Source organism: Halichoerus grypus, chromosome 5, assembly GCF_964656455.1.
Source record: "Halichoerus grypus chromosome 5, mHalGry1.hap1.1, whole genome shotgun sequence".
Taxonomy (NCBI): domain Eukaryota; kingdom Metazoa; phylum Chordata; class Mammalia; order Carnivora; family Phocidae; genus Halichoerus; species Halichoerus grypus.
Window position 1 is genome coordinate 19,645,436 of NC_135716.1, and position 24,916 is coordinate 19,670,351.

Consider the following 24,916-nt stretch of genomic DNA (forward strand, 5'->3'; position numbering starts at 1 on the left):
ACACAGAAAGATGCACTGAGAAGAGCATTGACTAAACATTCTGGGACCCAGGCTCCAGTGCCACGTAGACATTAGTTGGCATGAATTTGGGGCAAGTCATAACTTCTCCAGAGTTCATTTTCTTTTCTGTTTAGTGGGCATAAAAACAAGAGAAGCATCCAGTTACTGATTATTTATTATGCATCAGGCACAAGGATGAGTGTTGTACTCGTGTTACCTCATTTACTCCTCACAGTAGTCAAACGGGGTCAGTGCTGTATCCCCATTTTACAGATAAGGAAACTGATACCTAGAGTGGTCAAATAACTGAGTATGCTCTTGAGCGTGAGAATTGGGATCTGAACCTAGGTCTCTATGTCTCCAGATTCCATGCTCTTAACCCCTATGACCTTTCCTGCCTTAGTATATTTGGACTTGCTGCTTCCTCCGCCTGCAATACTCTTCTAGATTTCTCTAAGGCTGGCTCAATCCCATTCTTCAGGTATTAAAGCCAAGAATCAGGTTTGCAAAGAGGCTTTTGCTCAGAGCTGTTGCACTGCATAACTCCAGGGGGCGCTGTTCCCATGGACAGTAATGTGAAAGGTGCCTCACTGGAATTGAGGAACATAATTTTTACTGACCACACTTTTGAAATCCTGGTCCTTCTCCATCATCCCATCTGGTTTCATTTATTTCTTAGCACTTAACCCCTATCTAAAATGAACTATTTTATTTATATAACTTATTTATTGTCTGTGGCTCCCAAGAATATGTAAATTTCATATGGACAGGGACCTGTCTTATTTACTGTTGTTTGCCAAAGACTTAGTGACAGACCCACAGCAGGTGCTTAATAATTATTTGTTGGATGTCCTTAAATATGTCATACTGACTTCCTCCAATAATCCTTGCCTCATTGGAATCACAGAGTTGTTATAGGATAAAAAGTTTCAAGACATTCTGGGCATCATGAAGACACTGATGTAGTTAAGTTAGAATTACAAATTACCAATTACATTTTCTATGCTTTAAATTTATGAACAAATCAGGACTCTCAGTATCATTGACCAAATAGACATTTATTTGACAAAAATTAAGAAGTCTCGGAATATCAAGTGCTGGAAAAGATATTGACAACATATATCACTTTCATATTCTGGAAGGGAGTATAGAGTGACTCACCACTTTGGAAACTAGTTAGATGTGTCCTTGTAGTGTTAGCACTCACGTTTCCCATGACTTAGCAGTTCTTCTCCCAAGTAAATACCTAAGATAAATTCCTTCGCTTACTCCCAGGAGATGGTAGAAGAATATTTATAATAACCCCAGTAATAATGATGACAACAAACAGTGGAAACAACCAAATGCCCAATGACAAGAAAATAACTCAGGCTCTAGAAATTTATGAAGCTGTGAAAAATGAGTGAATTATGACTACACACAAAAATCTAGAAGAATCTTAGTAACATAATCCTGAACGAAAACATGCAAATCTCAGATTATATAAAACTTGATGCTCTTTTAATAAAGTTCATTAAAAAAAGCTAAACAATTATCAAAACAAGAGAATGGCAAAGGCAACCACTGTGATTACCTCGGGTAAGGAAAAGTGGAGGACACAGTCGTGAAGGAAGATACAGTTAAATGTAAGTTAATGTCAGTGTTCTGGTTCTTGGGTTAGATGGTTTGTATTAAACCACCTGCTTCAACACCATTATTTCATATCCTGCCCCCCCCCCCCCTTCCATGGAGAGAACACTTCTAGGAGGCAGGCCCAAAGGTGACTCAAAGGATGAGCTGGATCCAGGGTCGTATCTACTCAGTTTTCTATTCTCAGCGAGGTTTCTTGAATGAATGAATAAATGAATGAAGGAAGGAAATGAGAGAAAAATGTAAAGTTCTTTTGGTTAATATTGAGTGTAATCCAATCCAATCACTTACCCCAATACTTTACCCTGCTCCCAAACATACCAAATTATGTAATCAATTTCCTAATTAGTTGAAAATAAAAAAGAACTAACTTTCTCCCAGAGTGGTAAACAACTAATAACATTTTTCCATATAGACTATTCCATAATACTCATCAATACAGGGTTATGTAGCAAGAAAATGATTCCAAATCAAATACAGTACAGAAAAAGTTTTTTAATGCACTTTTTTTCAGGCAAAAGAGCGTCAGAAAACATCCATCATTAAGTAGTGTTACAAATGGCACTTTTGGCTACATTAGAGAATTAGATATGAGTCCCATGTGTTTTCTCTGATAGGTTGGTAATAGAGCAACTTTATAATGCAATCCTTTCTTAGAATAAAAAACAGCTAATTTGTCCTAAAAGACAGGAAAAGCTGTAAACCTAAAGTCATCGTTTTAAAAATTTAACATTTATTTCATACTATACAATCTATTTCCATATTATAATTTTAAGCATTATGCTATAATTCTTAAGAAGGGAAAACATAAATTTCAACCTAATTTAAAAATAAACATATATATTAAGTACATATATTAACGCATTTGATAATATCCTATGCTAACTTTGACGATGAACTTCATTTTGGTATGCTGCAGATTTGTCCTTTTGGTGTTGAACTGAGGAAAAGCATATTACACCTGAAATTCTGCCTTCAATGAGTAAAACAATGCTCAGTGATATCAACGGACTCTAACCAGTTGGCAAGATGCATATGTTCCAGAGTTATTCTGATGAAAATGAAACAGGATTAATACTCAACAGGAGAGAATACTTAATGTCAGCTTAAAATAGGTCTTGAAAGTTGACTATTGTCACAAATATTTGAAAAGACTATTTGGAAATGTGACACTCCATTCTGAACGGAAAGCAATGATTTTTAAATTATTAATTGTTAATTGCTACCACCCCAATGCATTCACCTTTTATAAGATGGCATGAGGCTGACTGCATCTAATCTACTCAAACATGGATATCTTCTTCTTGTTACCCACAATTTCTCAACTAGTCCCCTTATCAATTTATGCAACTATTTATCAGAGATTAGTTGTAAAACATCACACAATAGGACCAACCCAAAAGGCAACTGCATTTTTCTCTCTACAGCAGAAATAACAAACATGGCTTTCAAATTTGCACTGATAGCACATATTATGCTGATGAAGAAACCAAAGAAGATTTCCACCTCATCACAGAAACATAAACACATGACACAAGCACCTGAAAAATCAAAAGTGTTTTCTCTGGGAACAAAGAAAGCCATTTCAGGGGTTCTCAGTGAGTGATACCACACAAATAATACACTGATACACACATACACACGAAAGAAAAGTCTTAGGAATATTGCTTATTGTTAATTTAGAACAATTCTTGGTGTTAATTTAGAAATGGAGTTCCTAAACTTTAAAGCAATTCACCTGTTAAAATATCACACAAAATACTTATTTTTTAATGCTGTGATTTCACAATCCACGGCCTGAGTCAATTAAAATGTACACCCTTCACCTTCACAGGTAGATGGCACTACTTGAATTTTACGAATACCCCAGAGCCAGAGGCCTATTTTCACCACATTTGTGTCCACCACAGAAAGCTATCTTGTAAAGGACATATAATTAGAAGGCAGAAGACTGGCGTCTAACCCGGGCTCTCACCCTAGCAAGCCTCATGAGCCCGGGCGCGCCACGCGAACATTCCACACTGCAGTGTGCTCATCAGCAAAATGAGGACAGGAAACCGTGCTCTCTGTGGCTCCACGTGGCACCATTAGTTTAGGATTTTCTAACTTTGAAGTCTTCATTAGGCACTGGGCTTTATTCACAACCTAATATCAAACTTCTACCCAGTGTCTGGTCAGGAATTTGCATCTGGAAAGCTGAGCCTTTCAATAACTAGGTAACTCCTTGGTCATTTATTCCATGAACGGTGAGTACCTACTCTTGGTGGATTAAAAGTAGCCACAAATTCTTTGCAGCTCCTCCCATCAAAGGGTGAGTCCATTCTCCATGTCTCGATTCTGAGCTAGTTTAGTGACTTGCTTTGATCGACAACATGCTACGGAAGTAACACTGGGTGACTCTCCAGGCAAGTCCACATAAGGTCCTTGCAGTTTCCATTCTCACCTTCTTTGATCCCATGAGGCCTAATGAGGAATCCTAGGAGCTCTGGGGAGAGGCCACCTGGGGTGGAATGGAGGCACGTCAGCCAACCGCGCCAGCCATCTGTGTGAGACACGTGCACAGAGCCCGCCTAGCCCACATATGTTCATGGGAACGCACCAGCACCCCCTGGACCAGTGGCTGGCCATCCCAGCGGAGCTCCGCCCAAATTGCCAACGTACAGGGTCATGAGCACATAGAGCGTTTTGAGCCACGTTCTGGGGTGGTTTGTTAAGTAGCCATGGACAGCTGATACAGTCACAAACTGTGCCAGGTGAAGGGAACACCTGGGTGACAAGACTCAGTCCCATTCTGCCAATGCTCAGAATATAGTTAGGGAGACAGACACGTGATGGACAACCTCAAAGTAAATATCATCAGTGCCGTAATCATAGGGGGTTGATGCATAAGGGCCCATGGGAAATTAGAGAAGGGGAGTCAAGCCCAGAATGAGGGAGCTGGCAAAGGTTTCTCAGAGAAGATCACAACTAAGGGGAATTAACTGGACAGATTTCTCCAGGCAAAGAAGGAGAAACCCTATTCCAGAGAGGAGAAGCTGTATGTGGAAAGGCCGGAGGGAGCTCAAGAGCGTCCCGATGGGAATGGGAGCACTCACTTTAATTACCATGTAAGGATGTCGGAGAGAGGGGTTGCTGAGGAGTAGCTAAGGTAAAGCTCTCTTGACCTTAAGTAGAATTCTCTGGCATTTGGCCTTTAAACTGAGGGTGATGAGAGCCAAAGGACGAAATAGTTCCTCTCTCCTTTCTTTCCTTCTCTTCTTCCCTTAGTATTCATTTGACCAAAGACATCAATAACACTCTCTGATTCAAAGAAATTCTACCGGCAGGAAGCTGAATGGAGTAAAAACAGACAGATGCTTCTCTGGTGCTTAGATTGGTTAAAGGGAAGTGATATTATGCCAGGGCCCAAGATGACGGGCATTAGGCCATGAGTACAAAGTACAGATAGCAGGCAAGAAGAAGATGCCATCATCAAAGGTGGTCCTCCTTCTTTTGTCACTTAACGAACACCTGAGCACAGGCAGCATTTAAGACTCGTCTTTTTAAAATGTCATAAACACTTTTTGAGCTGACTCATAAGGTCTCCCACTCGCTAGTTGTGTGGCCTCAGGCACATGACTAACCTCTATATGAATCAGCTTCCTCAGCTATCAAATGGAGATAATGGTGATATTGACCTCACGGGTCAGTAGGAATAAGTGATGTATAGTTTTAGCACAGCCCCGGGTATAAAATAAGCCCGCAACAGTAGGTCCTTAATGGGGAAAGGCTGGGGGAGGGGCGGTCACGTGGGCTCTGGCATTAAACAAACCCATGTTTGAATCTTAGCAGATCTTGCAGCTGTGTGAACATGGATGTTGAAGTCTGCTTAGACTTAGTTTCCACATCTGAAAAATGAGGGTGATAATACCCTTCTTAGAGGGTTTTTTTAAAAAAGGTTTTATTTATATATTGTCAGAGAGAGAGAGAGAGAGCACAAGCAGGGGGAGCGGCAGGTAGAGGGAGATGCAGGTTCCCCGATGAACAAGGAGCCGGATGTGGGACTCGATCCCAGGACTCTGGGATTAGAACCTGAGCCAAAGGCAGACGCTTCACTGACTGAGCCACCCAGGTATCCCTTGGAGGGTTTTGATGAATATTCAAAGAGATCACACACATTAAGTGCCGCAGCACAAAGCCTGGCTACAGTATAAACGCACATACACACAGAATGCGACTAGTTCCCAAATGTAGATCGACGGTACTGATGTTAGACATTCTATATTACTTCAAAATCCTATTCTCTAACTAAAGCTAAGATCAGGAAAGTTGGATTACCAGAAACCTATATATGTAACATCTTTAGCACGGTATGTCCATTTTACCAGTACCAATACATTATGATAACCTATCACGAGAAGAATGGCTGAGGTACAACATTCATATTTCATTTTGTTAATACGTGATAAGAAAGTAACCTGGTTGTTCAGAATGCATTATATGAAATTAAGAATTTGGCATTCCCTGACTACCTAATTTGGCACTTTGAGGAATTTCCTCTATACACCAAGCCCCCAAATGCTTTTTTTTCTAAAACAAAAAAAGAAACATGCATATATACAGTGAGTTGAAAAATGACAACACAAGACGATGTTTTGGTGAAAAATAATCCTGCCAAATAAGCAGGACATGTCATTCCTTAGAATATGTTACACTAGAAAGCTAGTAAAAATTCAGGCCAACGAGGCAATTTAATTTCAAGTCTTATCACATATGGGCCAAGCTCTAGAATCCTTCACTTACAAAGGGACAACTTCAAAGTGAAATCTTGCCAGAGGCTTGATATGTGTATACACAAATTCCTCTGTTTTGACATTCAACATATTCTGGATTAAATCTAGAAAGCTTCTGTAGCTGATTGATAAGAAAAAATTATTTAGGCCCAGAAAGAGAAATCAGAGCAAATAATCACAAGTAGTATCTCCCTATTTATCCCATCTATAATCATCACAAGGTTTTTGTTTTCTAACGAACGCCATAAATGAAAACATATGTTAGAAGTTGATACTAAAGGCAGGAATTAAGAAAAATTCATTTTTCAATGGCTTTTAAGCACTTGAATGCTTTAGAACCTTCTTCAAAATGCTAGTTAATGGGTATTATTCCTCTGGATGTTGCTTTAATTTGAAGCTTGGTGAAATCCAGATCCTTTCATAAACAGTTCCATATTCCTTTTGGTAAGAGAACAATTTAAAATCTGTAACAACTACTCTATTGAGTCCTATGGGGGTATTTTAGCATGTTGCTGTTTTGGCCAGAGAAGCATTTCAACAACTTTCTGTGAATTAAGATAAAAAAAAAAAAAACAATGGCTGAGAACTACAAATAGAAATCGAGTAAGGCAATTCTACTTTGCAAGGAAATTCCATTTCTGAATTTTTTTCTACACTGACGTAAATTGTTTTTTTGTTTTTGTTTTTTTTTTAAAGATGATCTACCTGGTTCTTCCACATTCAAACAGTCTATGAAACTCAAATCAAGATGTGTATGTATGGAGAAAAGATTTGTGCGTCCAAAACCATCCATGTGTATGGAAGTCTTGTCATTGCATTGCTTTGTGTTGTCTTGGCTTTGATCATCCTCAGGCCACTGAAGGGCCAGGATGTCCACCTGCTCAGCACTCTAACTCCTCCATGACTTCCATGACGATCGTCCGAGGGCCCGTCAGAATCAGATTGCTCACAGTCCGGTAGTCGACATGCAGCACATTGAGCCCATTTACAGAGACGACAAACTGACAGACCTAAAGGAAAGACAAAGAAAAAGTATCTATTACAGCTCCTGCTTTTCCATAGACCTCTAACGAAGTCATTGTATATCTCTAACATCTAACATCTCTTCAAATACCCAACTGCACCCAGCTGAAGACAACAATTTCCAAGAATCTACACTTTTTCTGGAAGGCAATACAATAGAAAAAGCATTTGGCTTGGTGTTTCACAAAATTAGGATTAAATCCTAGTTTAGTCACTTACTAGCTGGAGCTAGGTATTTAAATTTCTGAGCTTCACTTCCCTCAACTCTAAACTAGGGATGATTAATAATAATAATAATAATAACAACAACAACAACAATACCTACCTTATAAGATGTTGTAAGAATTAAATTAAGTGAAGTACATCAAGCTTCTTCTACTGCAGTGCTCTGAATCAATGGAGTACTCAATATATTTTTACAGTCAGTGTTTATGGCTGTTACTCATTTGGTCTCAATATTGAGGGAGACCCTATGGCCCACTGTTCCCAAGACAGCCCTCTTTGCCATCTACTGTTTCTGTATGATTATTTATAGTGCTTCCTTTCACTTGCCAAAGTATCCCCATTGAGATGCTAAATTCCACACATTTCCCTATTTCTCATTCTTATGAAAGTGGATCAGGCCAACAAAGGTTAGCTTTTACACTAAGTATTAGTTAACCCGTGGTAGGAGAGAGAATTACAATTTAAAAAAAAAAGGACGCACCATTCAATAATTAGAGACCATAGTGAGCTGGATAGTGACCCACAGCTACTGCCTCAAAGGAAGGTACTGCACTTGAGGTTAGTGGTGACATCAGATGCTGGGTACTTTTTTATTTAGCTGATACAAATTAACAGTTGATATATCTGCTGTGTGTCTGAAGAGGCAGACAATTGGACAGATGAGTGATTTATGTCCCTCAAATAGAAAAATGGAAAGACACACAGATCTCCAGCTGTCAGTGATAAGTACATCTAATTAGCAAAACAGAATCCCACAGAATATAAGTCTGTACGGTGCCTGGCACATGGTAGATACAATATCCCTAATCCCCAACAATGTCTATGTCCTCATCCCTGGAACCTCTGAATATTTAGTTTACATGGCAATGGGGAGTTAGGGTTACAGATGGAATGGTTGCTAATCAGCTGATTTTAACATCAGGAGATTATCCTGAGTCATCTAGGTGGGCCCAACCTCAAGGGTCCTTACGAGAGGGAGACTCAAAAGCTGAAGGCAGAACTAGATGTCACAACAGAAGCAAGAAACTGGAGAGAAAAGAGAAAGGGGCCAGAAGCCAAGGAATGCAAGTGGCCTCTATTAGCTGGAAAAGGCAAGGCAGTGGATTCTCCCCTCTGAAAGCCCAGAGGGAATGTGGACCTGCTGACACCTTTAGACTTCTGACTCTAGAACTAAGGCAATACATTTTCTTTGTTTGAAGCTGCCAAGTTTGTGTCAATTTGTTATAGCAGCAATAGGAAACCAGTGCAGTAACTCAATAAATATTCACTGTTGAACGAATTGAATGTATAAATGCATTAAGCAAAAAAAGCAAAACTTGGATGGAGTCTGAAGGCTTTCTTGCTTCTTATAAATTATCCCCTCACTGAATAAGAAAATAAGAAAATAAAGAGGAGGAAAGAAAAGACAAAAGGGAAGAAGGAAGAGAAGACTGAGAGAGGGAAAGGAAAGGAGAGTTGAGATTGATTTTTGATCTGGTTGAGATTGATTTAATGTCTCCCATATCTGTTGTTATCATATTTCTTTATAATGCCTCGGTAATTAATATGCACACCTGATTATTAATTAATTTAGTGCTGATGACTCAAAGAGTGGGAAAATATGAAAACATTTTGAAAATCACCATTTCCTTTTCTTATTTTCTGAGTGGGTAACAACTATATCAAATCAAACACTGTATTGATATAATATAAATAATATGAATTATAAGTATTTAAAACATAAAATATATTTTAAATATAAAAATAAAATATATAAACACAATAAAATGCTATATTATTAAGTGTAAAAATACCTATACCTATTCCTCAAACCAAAACTGGAAAGTATTAGAAGGGCAGCTATAGATGGAAAAGATTTGGGATTTGGAAAAGATGTGGGATTTGGAATTCAATAAGGATTTAAGTCTTTGGCTCCCTTGTTTGATGACCTTAATCAAGTCATGTCTTCTCTACCATGTCTCAATTTATAAAACAGGGTTAGGTAAAAATGCTTATCTGCATGGGCTCAAATTAGATAATGAATTTAAAACCTCTTTGCTCATGTCAAGCACTACACCGCTGGTTTCTATGAACTTCTTTCCCTTTAAAAATACCCACTTCCTCTGTGGTGACACGCAAAACAAAATGGAAAGTGGACAGTGGTAAGCAAAGTGGTTATTTACATAATGAACACTTGCTGTTGTCATGAACCTCAGTATTTTCCACTCCCAACCTATGGCATCTTTGTATATAAGGAGACCACACCATCAGTGTTTCTCCTTTCCCATTTCCATAAATCTGTCCTCATGGATTCAGGGCACATCTTGTACAGAATCAGCAGTTCTCAACCATGATAGAAGTCAGAGTCATAATCAAAGTCATACTAGCAGGTTACAATCCATCCTGAAGAAGGCCACAGGTAATTTGCAGGGCAATTGAACACTAATTTAAAGGAAACATTCATGGTGCTTTGTTTTTTCTGCTCCAGCATACCCATGAGCCAAAGAATAAGAGAAATTCCACTCCCTCCTGATCCAGAGTGCTGACTTTAGACCCGGGTCTTTCTTTCCTCCAAAGGGCTGAATAGCTTTTTTGTGTGGCCAGATGAGAAGGCAGTGATTCACATTCCAGCTAACCCTCATGGGCTCCTGAAGGTGAGATGTGTCTTTGCATCACCAGGGATTACCTTTAGCATTTAGTCTCAACCAGAATTGTATTGTCTCTCTCACATACGGTTTGTTTATTTTCATTGACCAACATTTAAAAAGTAGGAAATTTCAACATAAAAGTCCAGGATCTGGCCTCTCTGGAACAATCTAAAGCTCTAATAACACCAGGTCAGAATGGCCACGTGCCAATGGCTGAGTAGGGGCTACCCCCAGTAGATGTTCTCTCATTTGCCATGGTTCACACCAGTTCCTGTTTCTCTGCCACCTAGCAGACTGACATTGGAGTCTATAACCTCTGATCTGGGGCCACCAGAGGAAAAGAGCTGAAGGGAGGGAGACGTGGTACTTCAAGAACTAAAGGATGCCAAATGTCCATCAGTTAATGAAAAGAGAAATAACATTTGATAAATCCATATCATGGAATATCATTCAGCGATAAAATGGAACCAACTACATGCTACAACATGGATGAAGCTTGAAAACATTATGCTAAGTGAAAGAAGTCAGTCACAACAGACCATATATTGTGTAAGTCCTTTTATATTAAAAGTCCAGAATGGACGAACCCACAGAGACAGAAAGTAGATTAGTGGTTTCCTAAGGCTGAGGCATGGGGAGGTATGATAGTGACTGCTAATAAGTATAGGGTTCCTAGCCCAAACTGTAACCAACTTGTAATCCTCAAAAATATTTGTTTTATTTAAAAAAAAAATAGGGTTTCTTTCAGGGGTGGTGAAATGTTCTAAAATTGATTGTGGGGATAGTTGCATGACTCTGTGACTATGCCAAAAATAAGTGAGATCTATACTTTACACAGTATATGAATTATATCTCAACAAAGTTGTTATTAAAAAGAAGAACTGGAGGGAAAAGGGGGCTGATGTCAGCAGTGCATAGATCTCTGTAGACTGGAGAGGGTGGTTTCAGGATTGGCTCAAAGATGGGGTCTTATGGACCTCCTGATTGCAGGGATTCTTGGAGACTACATAACTGGCATGGTAAGGGCTGTGTGATTGGGAGGATGAGCATTCAGTGGCCTCTGCTCAGGACCTATGCCCTGGAGTTCAGGGGTGGAAAAGGGGCAGCCATCAGGGCCAGCTGGACAAGGACCAGGGGCAGCACAGTGGTCAAAGTCCATGTTATTGGGCTGCCTAAACCCCAGGATGGGGGCTGGGGGACCTATAATCCCAAAGGGGAAGGGCATGGGCAATGGGGCATCAAAACAATATTATATTGGACTTGTCATCAACCTTGGTGAGTGGTGACTTGAACTGCACTTAATTTTAGAGAAAGGTTATTTTGGGGGCACCAGGGTGGCTCAGTCGGTTAAGCGTCCAATTCCTGATTTCGGCTCAGATCATGATCTCAGGATCGTGAGACTGAGCCCCACATCGGGCTTTGCACTCAGCGGGGAGTCTGCTTGGGATTCTCTCTCTCTCCCTCTGCCCCTCCCACTCATACTCTCTCCCTCTCTAAAATAAATACATCTTTAAAAAAAAGAGAGCATCTCAAGCAGACTCCACACTGAGCACGGAACCCAACATGGGGCTCAATCCCAGGACCCTGAGATCATGACCTGAGCTGAAGCCAAGAGTCGGATCTTAACTGACTGAACCACCCAGGTGCCCCAATAAATAAATCTTTAAAAAAATTTTTTTTCTTTTATGGTAGCTGGTTTCTATCACTGGCCACCCATGATCACCAGTATAATGCTTATGAACAAACTGAGTCTCAGAGAGGTTAAGTTCTTTGCTCAAGGTCACACAACTAAGTGTCACATCTGGAATTTGAACTCCATATGACTCCACAGCCCCACATAAATACACATTTGTGAAGTACAATGTATATATGCAAGTTTGAGGAATGCAGAGAATAGTAGAAGACACATGTCTCTTCTCTTTGCTTTAACTCTTAATTAAACAGTCTAAGTCCACTCAGATATCTTGTGATGTTGATGTTTACGATCTTCCAACTTCATAAGAAGGTTTTTACTCAGTTAATATTGGATTGCTTTTTGTGCCATTTAAAGTCCTGAACAATATATGAACTTAGGTATTTATTTCGATTTTTTTTTCTTGAATGATGAGGAAAAAAAGCTTTCCAAACATTTATCATGCTTATATTCAAGGTAGTATTTTTGGAGTCAGGCTGTTAGTAAAAACGTCATCTCTCCCTAAGTGGTCCTCACAACTGTTGTGGTTCCTGTGGTTCCAATGTCCTGTTACTAAAAATGTGCAAAATGATCTGGAAAACGCAGGTAGAACTGTGTAACGTATTCAGTTACAATGGACTTGGAATTAGCATCTATGGTACACTATGTTCTGCAAATAAACACACATTACCAGTAACCACAGGAAGCACACAGCCTGGGAGATATTTTTTTTCTCTTCTATATTAAAAAGGAGACACATACAAACATACAGAACATGTTGACAACCTCTGAATAGATCTACCTTAGGTACATATTACCTTCTACCCGCAGGTGGAAATGAGAATTTAAGTGAGGGTGTGATGCTTTTCTTCTGCTTATAAATACCTCTATCATATCTGTTTTCAAAGATTTTATTGCAATTCTCTCATTTCCTGTTTCGCAGAGAAAAGATCAATCATGAGTTCATGTAGCTGCTCTAAGCTCATTTCCTCCAAGAACGCTAGTACCTTGACTTTATAAAAAGGGATATGGAGGACGTCATCCTTAATGAGAAGGAAGAACAACACTTCATAAGTCATAGGTAAGTGATTTCTGAGCAAGAAGGAGAATGGAGAAAAGTCCTAAAAACCATTGTAGGTCTGGTAAGAGTTAATGGGAAGACAGGGGTAGGACTCAGCCCATTTCAGGGTGTGATGGAGAAAAGTCCTAAAAACCATTGTAGGTCTGGTAAGAGTTAATGGGAAGACAGGGGTAGGACTCAGCCCATTTCAGGGTGTGATCAGGTTGGGATGAATACCTAGGCTGAACTCCAGCTTTCCTCCTGATAAGGGGCCAAACCAACTAAATAATCTTGCCTCTAATTCCTCTCCTGTGCCAGTCCTGGCAGACGCTAGATAACCCTACAGATGGATTGAGTGCCCATGGGATTGCACAATTGCACATTCGTCCTTGTATGGCTAGGATTCCATCACAATCATTCAATTGTTATCCAAAGCGGGAGTGAGGTTGGAAAGAAACACTACACCTATGATTACATAAGTGTCTTCTTACTGCCATAGAAATGTGTATTCACCAAGACACTCGCATCCCCGAAATGACTGCACTCATGTAAAGCTACTCTGGCTTTTCTCTCTTTTGTTCTTTGTGTTCTTGAAGGAGAAAGGATTCAAGGGTAAGCCTGCTTCAGGCTTTCCCTCAAAATAACAAGACAGCAAGACAGACCAAGAGATAAAGTTTCAATACTATGATTATAATATGATTAATTGATATGAATTTCTTTTTTTTAATTTTTTTTAAAGATTTTATTTATTTGACAGAGAGAGACACCGCGAGAGAGGGAATACAATCAGGGGGAGTGGGAGCGGGAGAAGCAGGCTTCCAGGCAAGCAGGGAGCCCGATGCGGGGCTTGATCCCAGGACCCTGGGATCATGACCTGAGCCGAAGGCAGACACTTAATGACTGAGCCACCCAGGCATCCCTAATTGATATAAATTTCAAAAGTAGGCAACTAACCTGTGATCTTAGAATTCTTGGGTAGTAGTTTCACTAGTAGCTCATTTTGTAATAAACTGCGATGTGCCTAAATAATTTTTACATTTTCTATATAGTGCAATAAAATTGTTTTAACTCTTACCTTTATAATTTACCAGTAATGGGACTTTGGGCAAGTTACAAATTCCCTGAGTTATGCTTTACTCATCTGCAAAATGGAGGTCAAATTCATTATGAGGATCAAATCTGATTAAGTACTAAGCCCAGTGTTTAATATCAGTGAAACATTAAATAAATATTGGTTTTTCTCTTCTATTCCTCTTCCCACACAATCTCTCCCTGCAAACAGCCCCATGAATGCAGACTGTTGAAAGGAAGACAAACCAACCATTGCATGGTGCATACCCAGGAAAGCTACTTTGGGTTCTGGTTTGGGAGATGGAAATTGATACTGAGTTGGTATTATTTATTGAGATCAAATATGAAAAATAAAATAAAAATCAATCCAGGGTGATAAGAGAGATTTTCCTAAGCTAAGAGAATCTCACAAGGATAGAGAATCCAGAAACCACTGTAAACAATCAGCATAATTTTAAAGTAATTTGAGTATGGAATTCCTTAAGGAATCACTGGTCTTGTCTGTAGAATACTCACTTTAACAAAGTTGCTGCAGAACTAAAGTAAGCTGAGTCGAGATGTGCTAGTTACTTCTATAGAATGAATTCCTTACATCTATAGAATGCTTTATGTTTACAAAAGCATTCACACTCAGCAAGGATGACACTTAGGAGTTTCAGACACTGCTGTAGTAAGTAAGTTGTGTGTCTGTATTTAGTGCATAATAGCCTTGACAGCAGAACATTGTTCTTGGGGGGAAAAAAAAAGAAAAGATTTGCAGCTGTATGTTTAGTCCCATAAATCTCTCCACCAAATATGCAACTGGCTGGAGAGTGAGTGGTGTGGGAGGAGGCAGAGATCCAGTTCTTGGACAAACACAGGATTCTCTCTCCAGAGAATTAGCTTTCCTCTAAGCTTTATGCATTTTCAGCATGCTATATGGATGGCTCTGTGATGGCCCCAAAGAACAGACTGTGCAATCAGCCTTGAAGGAAAGTCAAGGATATGTTAAGAGTGACTTTTCCAATAAAACAACAACAAAAAGCAACACTAAAGAATTTTTGTTTCAAATTGAAAAATTCCAAGTGCCTGCTGGTTTCAAACAGAATCTGCCCCCTTCCAGCCCAAATCGACCGAAGGTCTGCTTCAGATCCAGTTTGCTCAGTTTGAGGGGGAGGGGTCAGTCAAGGGGGACTGTGATGTACTTCAAGGAGGGGGAGATATGGGATCCACTGAACTTAGATTCCCAAAGTTAGGATGAAAATTTGCCTTCCAGGGGGTTCCCTCTGGAGATGCGGATGAGGATAGATGGAGGATTTGTGGCCTGCCCTGGTGGTTCATATCTCTTTCCCACATGCTGCTCTTGATTGCACTGGGACCACTTCCAAGATCTGCTTGTGCTAAGGACAGACAGCACACTCTTGACCTGGTGGTTCCCCAAGGTTATAAGAAGTGTTCAGGCACTGAAGAGAAGCAACATACACACATTAGAACCACAAGATTCCGTGGACTTCCTTTACTACTGAAGGAAAGGAATCTGTCATCTGGGAGCCTTTGTACCATAGGGGATATGCAAATTATCACTCCTACCTGCCGCCCTTACAAAATTGGCTTACACTGTGGATACAGAAAGTTCCTTAGAATTCCATGGAATTGCAAACTGGGGCTTCCAGAAGCAGGAGACACACACTCTCAATGCATGTTTTAACTCCCACGGGAGCTCACGGCTAAAAGAAAAGAGGCTCCAGAAGGTCAGATTTCCTCCCTGACCCCAAATTCTTTCCTCCACAGAAACCTTTTACCCAATTAGCTATTTGCCCTTAAAATGCTTTTTATTGTTAGGCACTTAACACCCAGAAATTATGTTTTTTTTCTGGATTATGCTAAAAAGCAAAATGAATATACTAAAAAATTTAAAAGATTACTGAACAAGATGCAGTACACATTAAGGTTATTTGTCAGGTAAATAATTACATTATAACTTTGTTTCCACAAATGCAGTGTATTTTTCATATATTATTTCACTCATAAGGGGTGACCTCTAGTGTGTTGTTGGTGATACTATCTAACTCTTAAGAGCGAACTAAAGTCTCATTCTTTTTATTCTACCCCCAAGGTGGTGCTAAGAACAAAATGGTGTGTGTGTGTGTGTGTGTGTGTGTGTGTGTATTTGCAGAGATAGCCCAGGTTACCAGGTAGTTGGTAGTATTTTGGTGGGAAAAGTAAAAGGGTTATAAATAGGTCTAAGATGGAGCATGCCCTTTTTGAGTGTGTTATCTGGACTAAGTAACCTTAGACATTCTTTGTCACGGCCGATGGGAGCTGAGTACCCCCAGGGGAGGAAACTATGCCTCTGGTTTCTGCTCTAGAAACTCTTCCTTATTTTACCAGTCCCTGGGGCTATATTTGGGACCAAGCAATCTGTGCGGCAAGGACGGGGCTGCCAATCAGCCTCCTAAGGACCATCTCAGTTTAGGAGCTTGTGCTGAAGGATCTAGGGAGGTTCCATACTGACTTGGATAAAGATTGGGAGTAAACCCCACCCCACTCCCACCTCCTACGGTCTAGCAATAAACAGTAAACGTGGCCTGTGTGTTATATTCTGGATCATAACATCTTTAGGAGCCTTGCACACCAGTCCCAGAGAACTGTATGGATTTGAAGATTGGGGTTCTGTCCAATATCTCCATTCCTAGGGAAACACCTAATCCCTGGCAGAGTCGGTAACAGACTTTGCCAAGATTAGCCAGGTGGAGAAACTGAGGACCAGAAAAGTAAAATAATTACAACACATTAGAAGGGCACCACGATATAATGGAAAGACCAAGGGTTCTGGAATCAGACAGACCTGGGCTAGTTTGGCTTTTGCCTCTGCCATTTACTTGCACAACCAGAGGCTATGACTCAAACTCTGTCAGTCTCAACTATAAAATAGAGCTAATATCCAGGTTATAGGGCTGTGACAAAGATTAGAGAGATGATACATATTGAGCAACTGTCACTGTGCTCAGCATGACACCCAACAAAAATGGGTTCCTTCAAAAATAGGTTCCTTCTTCCTCTTATCCCTAAAGAACATACCAGACATTACATTTTATAAAGTGGTCTACCCTCTTAGGCCAGCTCCCACACCTGTGCATGTTTACTTGAATGCTAACCCACTGGATTCTGAGCCTGGACTAAACACCTTTGCTAAGTCTTTATGCAAGAAAGTGATTAATTTATAGGTTAACCCTGGAAAATGGACTTCCCTTCTGGGCACTCAAAAATGATCCAGGAAAGTGTCCCAAACTGACTGTTTGGTCATATTGCTTCCATCTTTCATAAAGTACCTGAACTGAGTCATGTTGTGTACAAAACCAGAGTTTGCTAGAATGAGGTATTTGTTTTTTGTTTTTTAAGTCTGGAAAGAAAAGACCAAAGATGGGACTCAAGTGATGAATCATCGAATACTACATCTGAAACTAATGATGTACTATATGTTGGCTAATTGAATTTAAATAAAAAACAAACCAAATAAAACACGGGATTCCTATTTTAAATACTTCATCTGTCTTGGGTCCCTACCCCAAGGAGCCAGAGGGAACAAAGGGATAGTTTTTGCTTACAGAGACAATGGTAGAAGTACCCGCACTCTGGTTGTATATAATACAATTCCACATACAGTAGCAAGAACTGGGTACAATTCCTTGAGGTCATCCTCTTCATCCTCTCCCCTCCTTTACTGGATGGATCTCATATTCAATGTCCCCAACTCTTCCTCATACTTGTAGTGAGGATATTTTGTGGGCTTGATATTAGGAAGAGCATGAATATAATAAATAAGAGGTGGAGCTCTGCGTTGTCAACTTGGCCAAGCGAGAACTACATTTCCCAGATTCCCTTTCCAGTGTACTTCCAGGTTTAAGTGGCCACAGGGAGAAATTTGCATAATATCTGGGAAGCAGAAGTAAGGCAGCGAACATCACTCATGGCTGCCATGGTTAAATACAGCTAGAGGCTGACACAGAGGTGTTTGGAGGAGTTCTAGCCTGTCCGTTCTGTGCTGCTCCACATCCAGGTCTTCTCCCTGACTGATAGCCCTCTGACCAATTGTGGTGTCAAGACTCCCACCTGCTAATGAGGTCATCGCCTTCCAGAGATTTCTTCACCAGCTTCCCTTACAGTCCCATTCCAGAACCTTTAGAAGTGAAACTTCAGGTCACCCAACGAGAAATAGAGGTTTGGGAACCATAAACAACTGAGGTGTGTGCTAAGGAAATACATATGGAAAATGTATTTTTTTCCCAGCTATTTCTCTGTATAGATCCTATCTCTACAAGACCAGAAGCTCCTGACAAGAATGACTTCAGACTGTCCACAGAGTGTGAGACACCTAAGTTGTGTTCCACACATGGGCCTGTAGGCCAGGATACCAGTGTACACAGACATGGGGACCCCTTGGTACTCTGCCCCCTCTGACCTAGCTAAGGTAGGAGACAGTCATGCCACTGCTGGGCCTACAAAGATATGCTGTGTGCTTGGTCCTGATTACTCTGGCTCTGTGAAGTGGAATTTGACCTCATCAACCCCAGCTGTGGGTACGTGCAGGTGGCTACCCTGCCCGGAACACAGTGCAGTTAGGGTACACCATCGTCCCACTATGGTAACACAGCAGGTCACACGTAGCCATGACAAAGGCACTTTTTTCCTTTGAGGTGCCGAGGGGCTCTGGGGGCACTCCCTCTGCAGATCTCTGGCTTTCCCCAGCCCAGCAAGAGAGCCCCATTTAACACCTTGCTTCATGAACTTTTCATCAGTTAGCACAAACTTCGGCCAAATCTGGGTGGCTATTCAGGTCTAGGTATAAAGAGAGGGGGGAAAAGGTAAACATTTTCTCCTCAGCAGAGGAACATCCATCCTTTAAAACTAAACCCAAAGTATATTTGAATTAAAAAGCAATTGACCTCCACTAGCATTAAACTTTCCTTGGGATGGTATGCAGCCTATTTTCCTTTTCTTCTAAAAAGCCTCTGCTGCTCAAAAAGAACAAGACACAGTGCAATTTTCCCAGGGTACAAGCTGTTAACTGGCATCCTCACCATCAAATGGGGCTGAAACCCCATCCTGAAATGCCATCCCAAAGTATCGGACGTGCAACAAGAGCTGTGTTTTACGCTGGCGGTTGGGGGAAGCTGGGTTTCTTGACCTACACATGGCCCCACTGTCATAATTCACAGCAGCCAAGAAGTCAGCATGAGGAATAACTGCTCGCTAACAGTGTTATTGAGGTTTACGGGCCACTTCCTGGCTTGTTTTGCTTTGGGCAAATTCTGATATCAAGTGGAGCTAATGCATTTCCAAATGTGCTTGTCACTGATACGCTGCAAGGCAATACCTCAAGACCCCAACTACACCCTCCAAATGCCTTCGCAGGGCATTTCAAAACAGACTATGGAACGCGGTCTTCCCTTTGAATTTCAGGCATGAAAATCAGGGCAGCCCCTTATCCAACCACATGATGGGATTATGCAGCATTATATCCATCTTTTGTGAAGTCTGGATGATAGTTCTCCCTTTTGGCTGCTACACATTTAAGTCATTTCCAAAAAGCGCCCATATCTGGGCCTCCCCCCAGACCAACTGTGTCCGTATCTTTGGATATGTTTGAGGAGTTTCCCAGGTGATTCTGATGTACAGTGAGGCTGGAGAAACACTGATCTGGGCATTAATTCAAGATCTTTGTGCTCTTGCTTACGCTTGTTCTAAACAAGAGGATTATATGCAAACCCAGTTCCCCAAAATGGAATTCATGGCACACAAAGAGCTGCAATTCACTTCTCACTTGGCCCTAAACAACTTGCTTGGGTCTTGATTTTCTTACACGTAAAATGGAGTTTATAATACGTACTCACTTCTATTTCAGGTAGTTGTGAGAATACAATGAGAAATGTGAGTCTCCAACACATGTGTTACAAAAGCAAGGCACTGTTATTATAATAATAATTATTAAAAATAGTTGACCATAATATAAACTCAAACAGTCCAAATCATATTAGTTACTAAAATGACCACGATGGTAGGGGTGGGGTGCAGGAGGGATGGGAAGAGTCTAAATTGGGTGTCCATGGGCCAAGCATTGAAGTTGATCCATCACACACATTTATCAGCATGATCAGATCCTAGTTCTGGTTTTCTCACTTAACCCTGGGTGAGTCACTTCACTTAGGTGGGCCTTATTTTCATTACCCATAATATGGGAAGGTTAGACTGGGAGATTCTTATCCTAGGGTCCATGAATAAGTTTTAGACAATCCATGAACAACACTAGACTGTGTGCAAATCTCTCTCTCTCTCTCTCTCTGTCTTTGTCTCTCTCTTTCTCTCTCTCATCTTTTCTTTTTTTTCTGGGAAGAGGGTCCATAGCTGTCAATGAACTCTCAAAGAGGCATGTGACCCCAAGATAATGTTAAGAATCAGCAGAATCTTTCTACCTTTAAGTTTCTGACTATTGATAGAGAAAATAATACTACTGCTGTTGGAAATTCAACAGACATTTATACAATATTGAATTTCAAACACATTTCATCTATAAAGAAACTCAATGAAAATTGTGGATAAGAGCCAAGAATAAAAGGTGAATCAACAAGCATTAATCACATAATCACAATGGCTTTCGTCCCCTCCCAGAAGTCAAACTAGTTTGAAGATTACATCAAGTCACAAAAGACCCGTAAGACCTGCACTGGCCTAGAGAGGTCCTGGGGACAGAGCATCATTGGGTCTCTGCCCAGTCCAGAGGTTCTGCAGATCCTGCCCTCTGGTTCCACAGTGGGACTGGTGGAAGGAATATGGATTTGCATGGGGGCTGGAGGACAGATGGGGCAGAAAATAAAGTCTTAGGGCAGAGAGAGACGACTCTAAAATATGGGACTCAGCCAGAACAAGCACTTAAACCAGCGTCAGACAAAACACAGAAGAAGGAAAAACCAGATACGAAAGCCCTGAGTGGAACAAGGTGTCTAATGATGTTCGGTACAGACTTTGCTTAAGGCTCTCTACAATCACATCATCCGGATCCATACTTGCTATCATGAGACACCAGGGTGCATGCTTCTGGGCTTCCTGCCAACAGAACATATTCATTCAGAAGCCCCGTTCAAATGCTGGGTATCATACTAACATCTTAAAGATCAACAGATTTGGGCTGCTCAAATCCTTGGGATACAGAAAGTTGAGAAAGAAGGCTGTATTTTTTCTAGTTCCCAAAACTCAGCCCTTCCACTTTTAAACATTTTAGTGATTTGGATTTCTTACTTTGCAAGAATGCCATCTCAGTATCATGGTACTGGAGGACGAAGCTCTACAATAAGAACCAATGCCGAGGGGTCCCAAATGCAGTATTACGCTTCTGTCCCAGCATCATCTAAACCCCTGTGTTATTAAGGGTATTTCTGGCTTCAATCTTCTCTTGATATAACCAGTTTCACACATAAATAATAATGATTCCAAAGCATATGATCTAGATCCAGGCATATCTGAATTCACATGTAAGTCTTATCCTTAGGCAAAATTCTTAAACCCCCCAAACTTCGTTTTTTTCCAGTTATAAAAAGGGAGACAATACTCTGTCCCAAGACAGAGGTGATTATAAATGAAAGAACAGAGATAATGCACCTAGCACGGTGCCTAGCATGCCTAACAAATACTGCTTTAATTTATCTTAGGACTGTTTTCACTTGTTCTCCATGAAATCTATTCAAAGGGTGGGACATGTGCCCCCAAATGGAAAGTCTATCTTCTTATGCAAATATGTTCAGTGCTGTCTGCCTCTGAAATAATGTATTGTCTAGACATCACCTGACATGCTCAAATTCTTTTAAAAAATAAAAATTAGTGTCAACTCTGTGCCAGGCAAGATGCTAGGGATTTTCAGATGAATTATCTTGTTGCGGCTAGTCTATAGTACATATTACATTGGTCCTCCTACCTAAGAATATAATGACGGGGCTTTGGGAATCAACTTCCGAGGATTTATTTAATATCTTAGAAATAGTAAGACTTGAATAAATGGAATCCAATTGACTGAGATTTCTAAAAAAAATTCTGAGCACCTGTTAAGGGTCACGTGGGGTGGCAAGTGCTAGAACGAAATCCCACTGGCTACCTGCCATTTTAACAAGCCTTTTTATTTTAGTAAAGCAGAGATAGTGTCTAGATCAGAGTTTCCACCCTCCCCGGCCACAGAAATTAATTTGTTGACTTAACAAACATTTATTGGGAATGTAGTAGAAAAAGAATTAGATGCTATCCCTGCATTCATAGAGCATGCGTCCTAGAGCAGGCTTAGAAGACAAATACATATCTGTGAAGAAAATAAGTAGGCAGGGAGGAAAGAGAAAAATGAGGAGCTCAGGCAGATCCTGCAGGCTTCACTCACCCTACTTCAGCCCACCCTCTCTTTCTCTTGCCCTATAAAAGTTGGAGAATGAAATATTCAAATCCTCAGCACCCCCAGAAATGACCATGCAACACAATTCCAGTCAGTGAGATGTGGGTGTGAAAATGCTATGAAGACTTTCCATCCTCATTAAAGAGGAAGAGACATGTAAGGTGAGGTGTAAAAGATAAGGAGGGATCCCAGGACAAGCCATGAGAAGAGAATTCTAGGAGGAAGGAATGGCAAGCGCAAAAGGCCCATGGAGAGAAAGCAATCACTGGTTTGAGGACCTAAAAGGTGATGATGGAGGGGAGCAAGGAGGAGAGTGGCCAGGAGGTAAGAGTTGAAAGACCGGTGGGGGTCAGATCATGTGGGACTGCATAGGCCACAGTAAGGCTTTTAGATTTCATGTTAAAAGCAACATGGACACAATGAAGAATCTCAAGTGAGAGAGTGGCAGAACCAGATTTCCTTTGGTGGCTAAATGGGGAACAGATGATAAGACTGCAAGGTCACATGTAAGACCAATTAGGGCCACAGTAGTCCTGGTAAGAGATGACAGGCGTTTGGAGTTGGGGAAATGAAGACAAACAGATGCATTCGAGATACATTTTGGAAGTGTCTTGAATTGGAAGAAGAAGAGAAAAACAAGCCTGACTTCTAGGTTTCTGGCCCAAGCAATTGGTTGGATGGTAATGATATTTACTGAGGTGGAAGAGACTGGAGGAGGAGGAGGAATGTGAAAAACAAAGCATTCAATCAACTCAACATCCATAATTCCTGCTTCAGTGACACGACCCTCTGCCAAACGGATGTTTTCCTGTTTCATTCTCCATCATTTTGCTTTCTCTCACAGGCTCTCCCTTGAGAACCATAAGCTGTAACTATAATACCAACAACATTTCATTTAATCTGGCAGAAGAACAGTAGTGGGTGGAATTAAGAGACTCTGATGCTAACGGCAAACTGGCAGACTCAGCACATGACTTTATAGTGTTCATCATGGAATTCTGAAAATGAATGAAATGTGCAAACCTACAAAAATTTGTATCTGAGACTCCAAGTCTTGCATCCAGTAATCTTCCTACCAGACACACACATCACAGTTTATAATTAAGCATTTGTGTGAATAATTAATATCTCCCTTATCACTAGACCCAAAGCTCCCTGAGGGCAGGGACGTCGCTGGCTTTGCTCACCACTGGATCCCCACAGGGCACCATATGCAGTAGGTGATCAGTAAATATTTCTTGAAGGATGTTTGTACAGCTTTTTATGGTCAGTGACAGAAACTATGAGTTGTCTCCCAGTATCCACTGTCTTCTCCCTCTTTATTAATAGAACTTCTATTTTTTTCCTGGACACATGGCAACTGTATTAGTTTTTTAGGGCTACCATAACAAATACCAAGAACAGGATGGCTTCAAACAACAGAAATTCATTGTCTCTGGAGTCTAGAAGTATGGAGTTCTGGAGTCTAGAAGTATGAAATTAAGGTATCAGCAAAGCCACGTTCTCTCTGATGGCTCCAGAGGAAATCCTTCCTTGCATCTTCTAGCTTCTGGTGGTTGCTGGCAATCATTGGCATTCACTGGCTTATAGATGCATCATCCAGGCACATGGACATTTTCTCCAAGTGTGTCTTCAGTCTGTCTTTCTTCTGTGCATATTAGTCCCTATTTCCAAATTTCTCCTTTTTATAAGGACACCAGTTGTGGACTAGGGCCCAACCTAATGACTTCATCTTAACTTGATTACCTCTGTCAAGACTCTATTTCCTTAAGGTCACCTTCTCAAGTACTGAGGATTAGGATTTCAATGTATCTTTTTGGGAGGGGACACAATTCAACCCATAATAGTCACTCAGAATAAACAACATTTCCTAGATTTCCTTGTATCTAAGTTTGGCCATGTGTGGTTATATTCTGACCAATGGGATATAAACAGAAGTAATGTATGCAACTTCCAGGAAGGATCTTTAAAGTAGTAATAGTACCCTTCTCCTTCCCTTCTTCCTTTATGGATGGCTGGAATGCAAACCTCATGGTTCAAGTTCCAGCAGCCATCCTAGACCTTCAAGTGACCTTGGCAATGGAAACTGAGTAAAGTGAAAATACAAAATAGGGATCAGAGACCACAGAGACACATCTCAGCCTTGGATTAACTTCTTTCCAGCTTGTACATGGCAAAGAAATACTAGTCTTAACCACTGTTTGGAAGGATTTTATGTCACTCATAAAATAATGACACCTAATAGTCACTGGTCTACAGCCCCAAACTGGGGAATCCTCTGTAAGTCATACACTAGTGGAGACAGTAAAGACAGTATGATATTTATCTTTACTCCTCCGGATACTTGGATTGGGCATGGATAAATTTAGGACATGGCTCTGGAAAGAGAGGTCCAGCCTTGGTTGGGGTAGTTTTGTTTTTTTTTTT

The 24,916-nt window shown here is 40.7% G+C and overlaps 1 protein-coding gene across 1 annotated transcript in view; it reads right to left on the reverse strand.

The window, feature by feature from the left end:
- Positions 1 to 2,104: 2,104 nt before the first annotated feature.
- The window catches only part of DEPTOR (DEP domain containing MTOR interacting protein), a 126,588-nt gene continuing 103,776 nt past the window's right edge, over positions 2,105 to 24,916 (reverse strand). Inside the window, exon 9 of the mRNA XM_036080372.2 lies at positions 2,105 to 7,411. Within this exon, the coding sequence (XP_035936265.2) occupies positions 7,283 to 7,411 (129 nt within the window). The 3' untranslated portion in view covers positions 2,105 to 7,282. The remainder of the gene's footprint in view (positions 7,412 to 24,916) is intronic.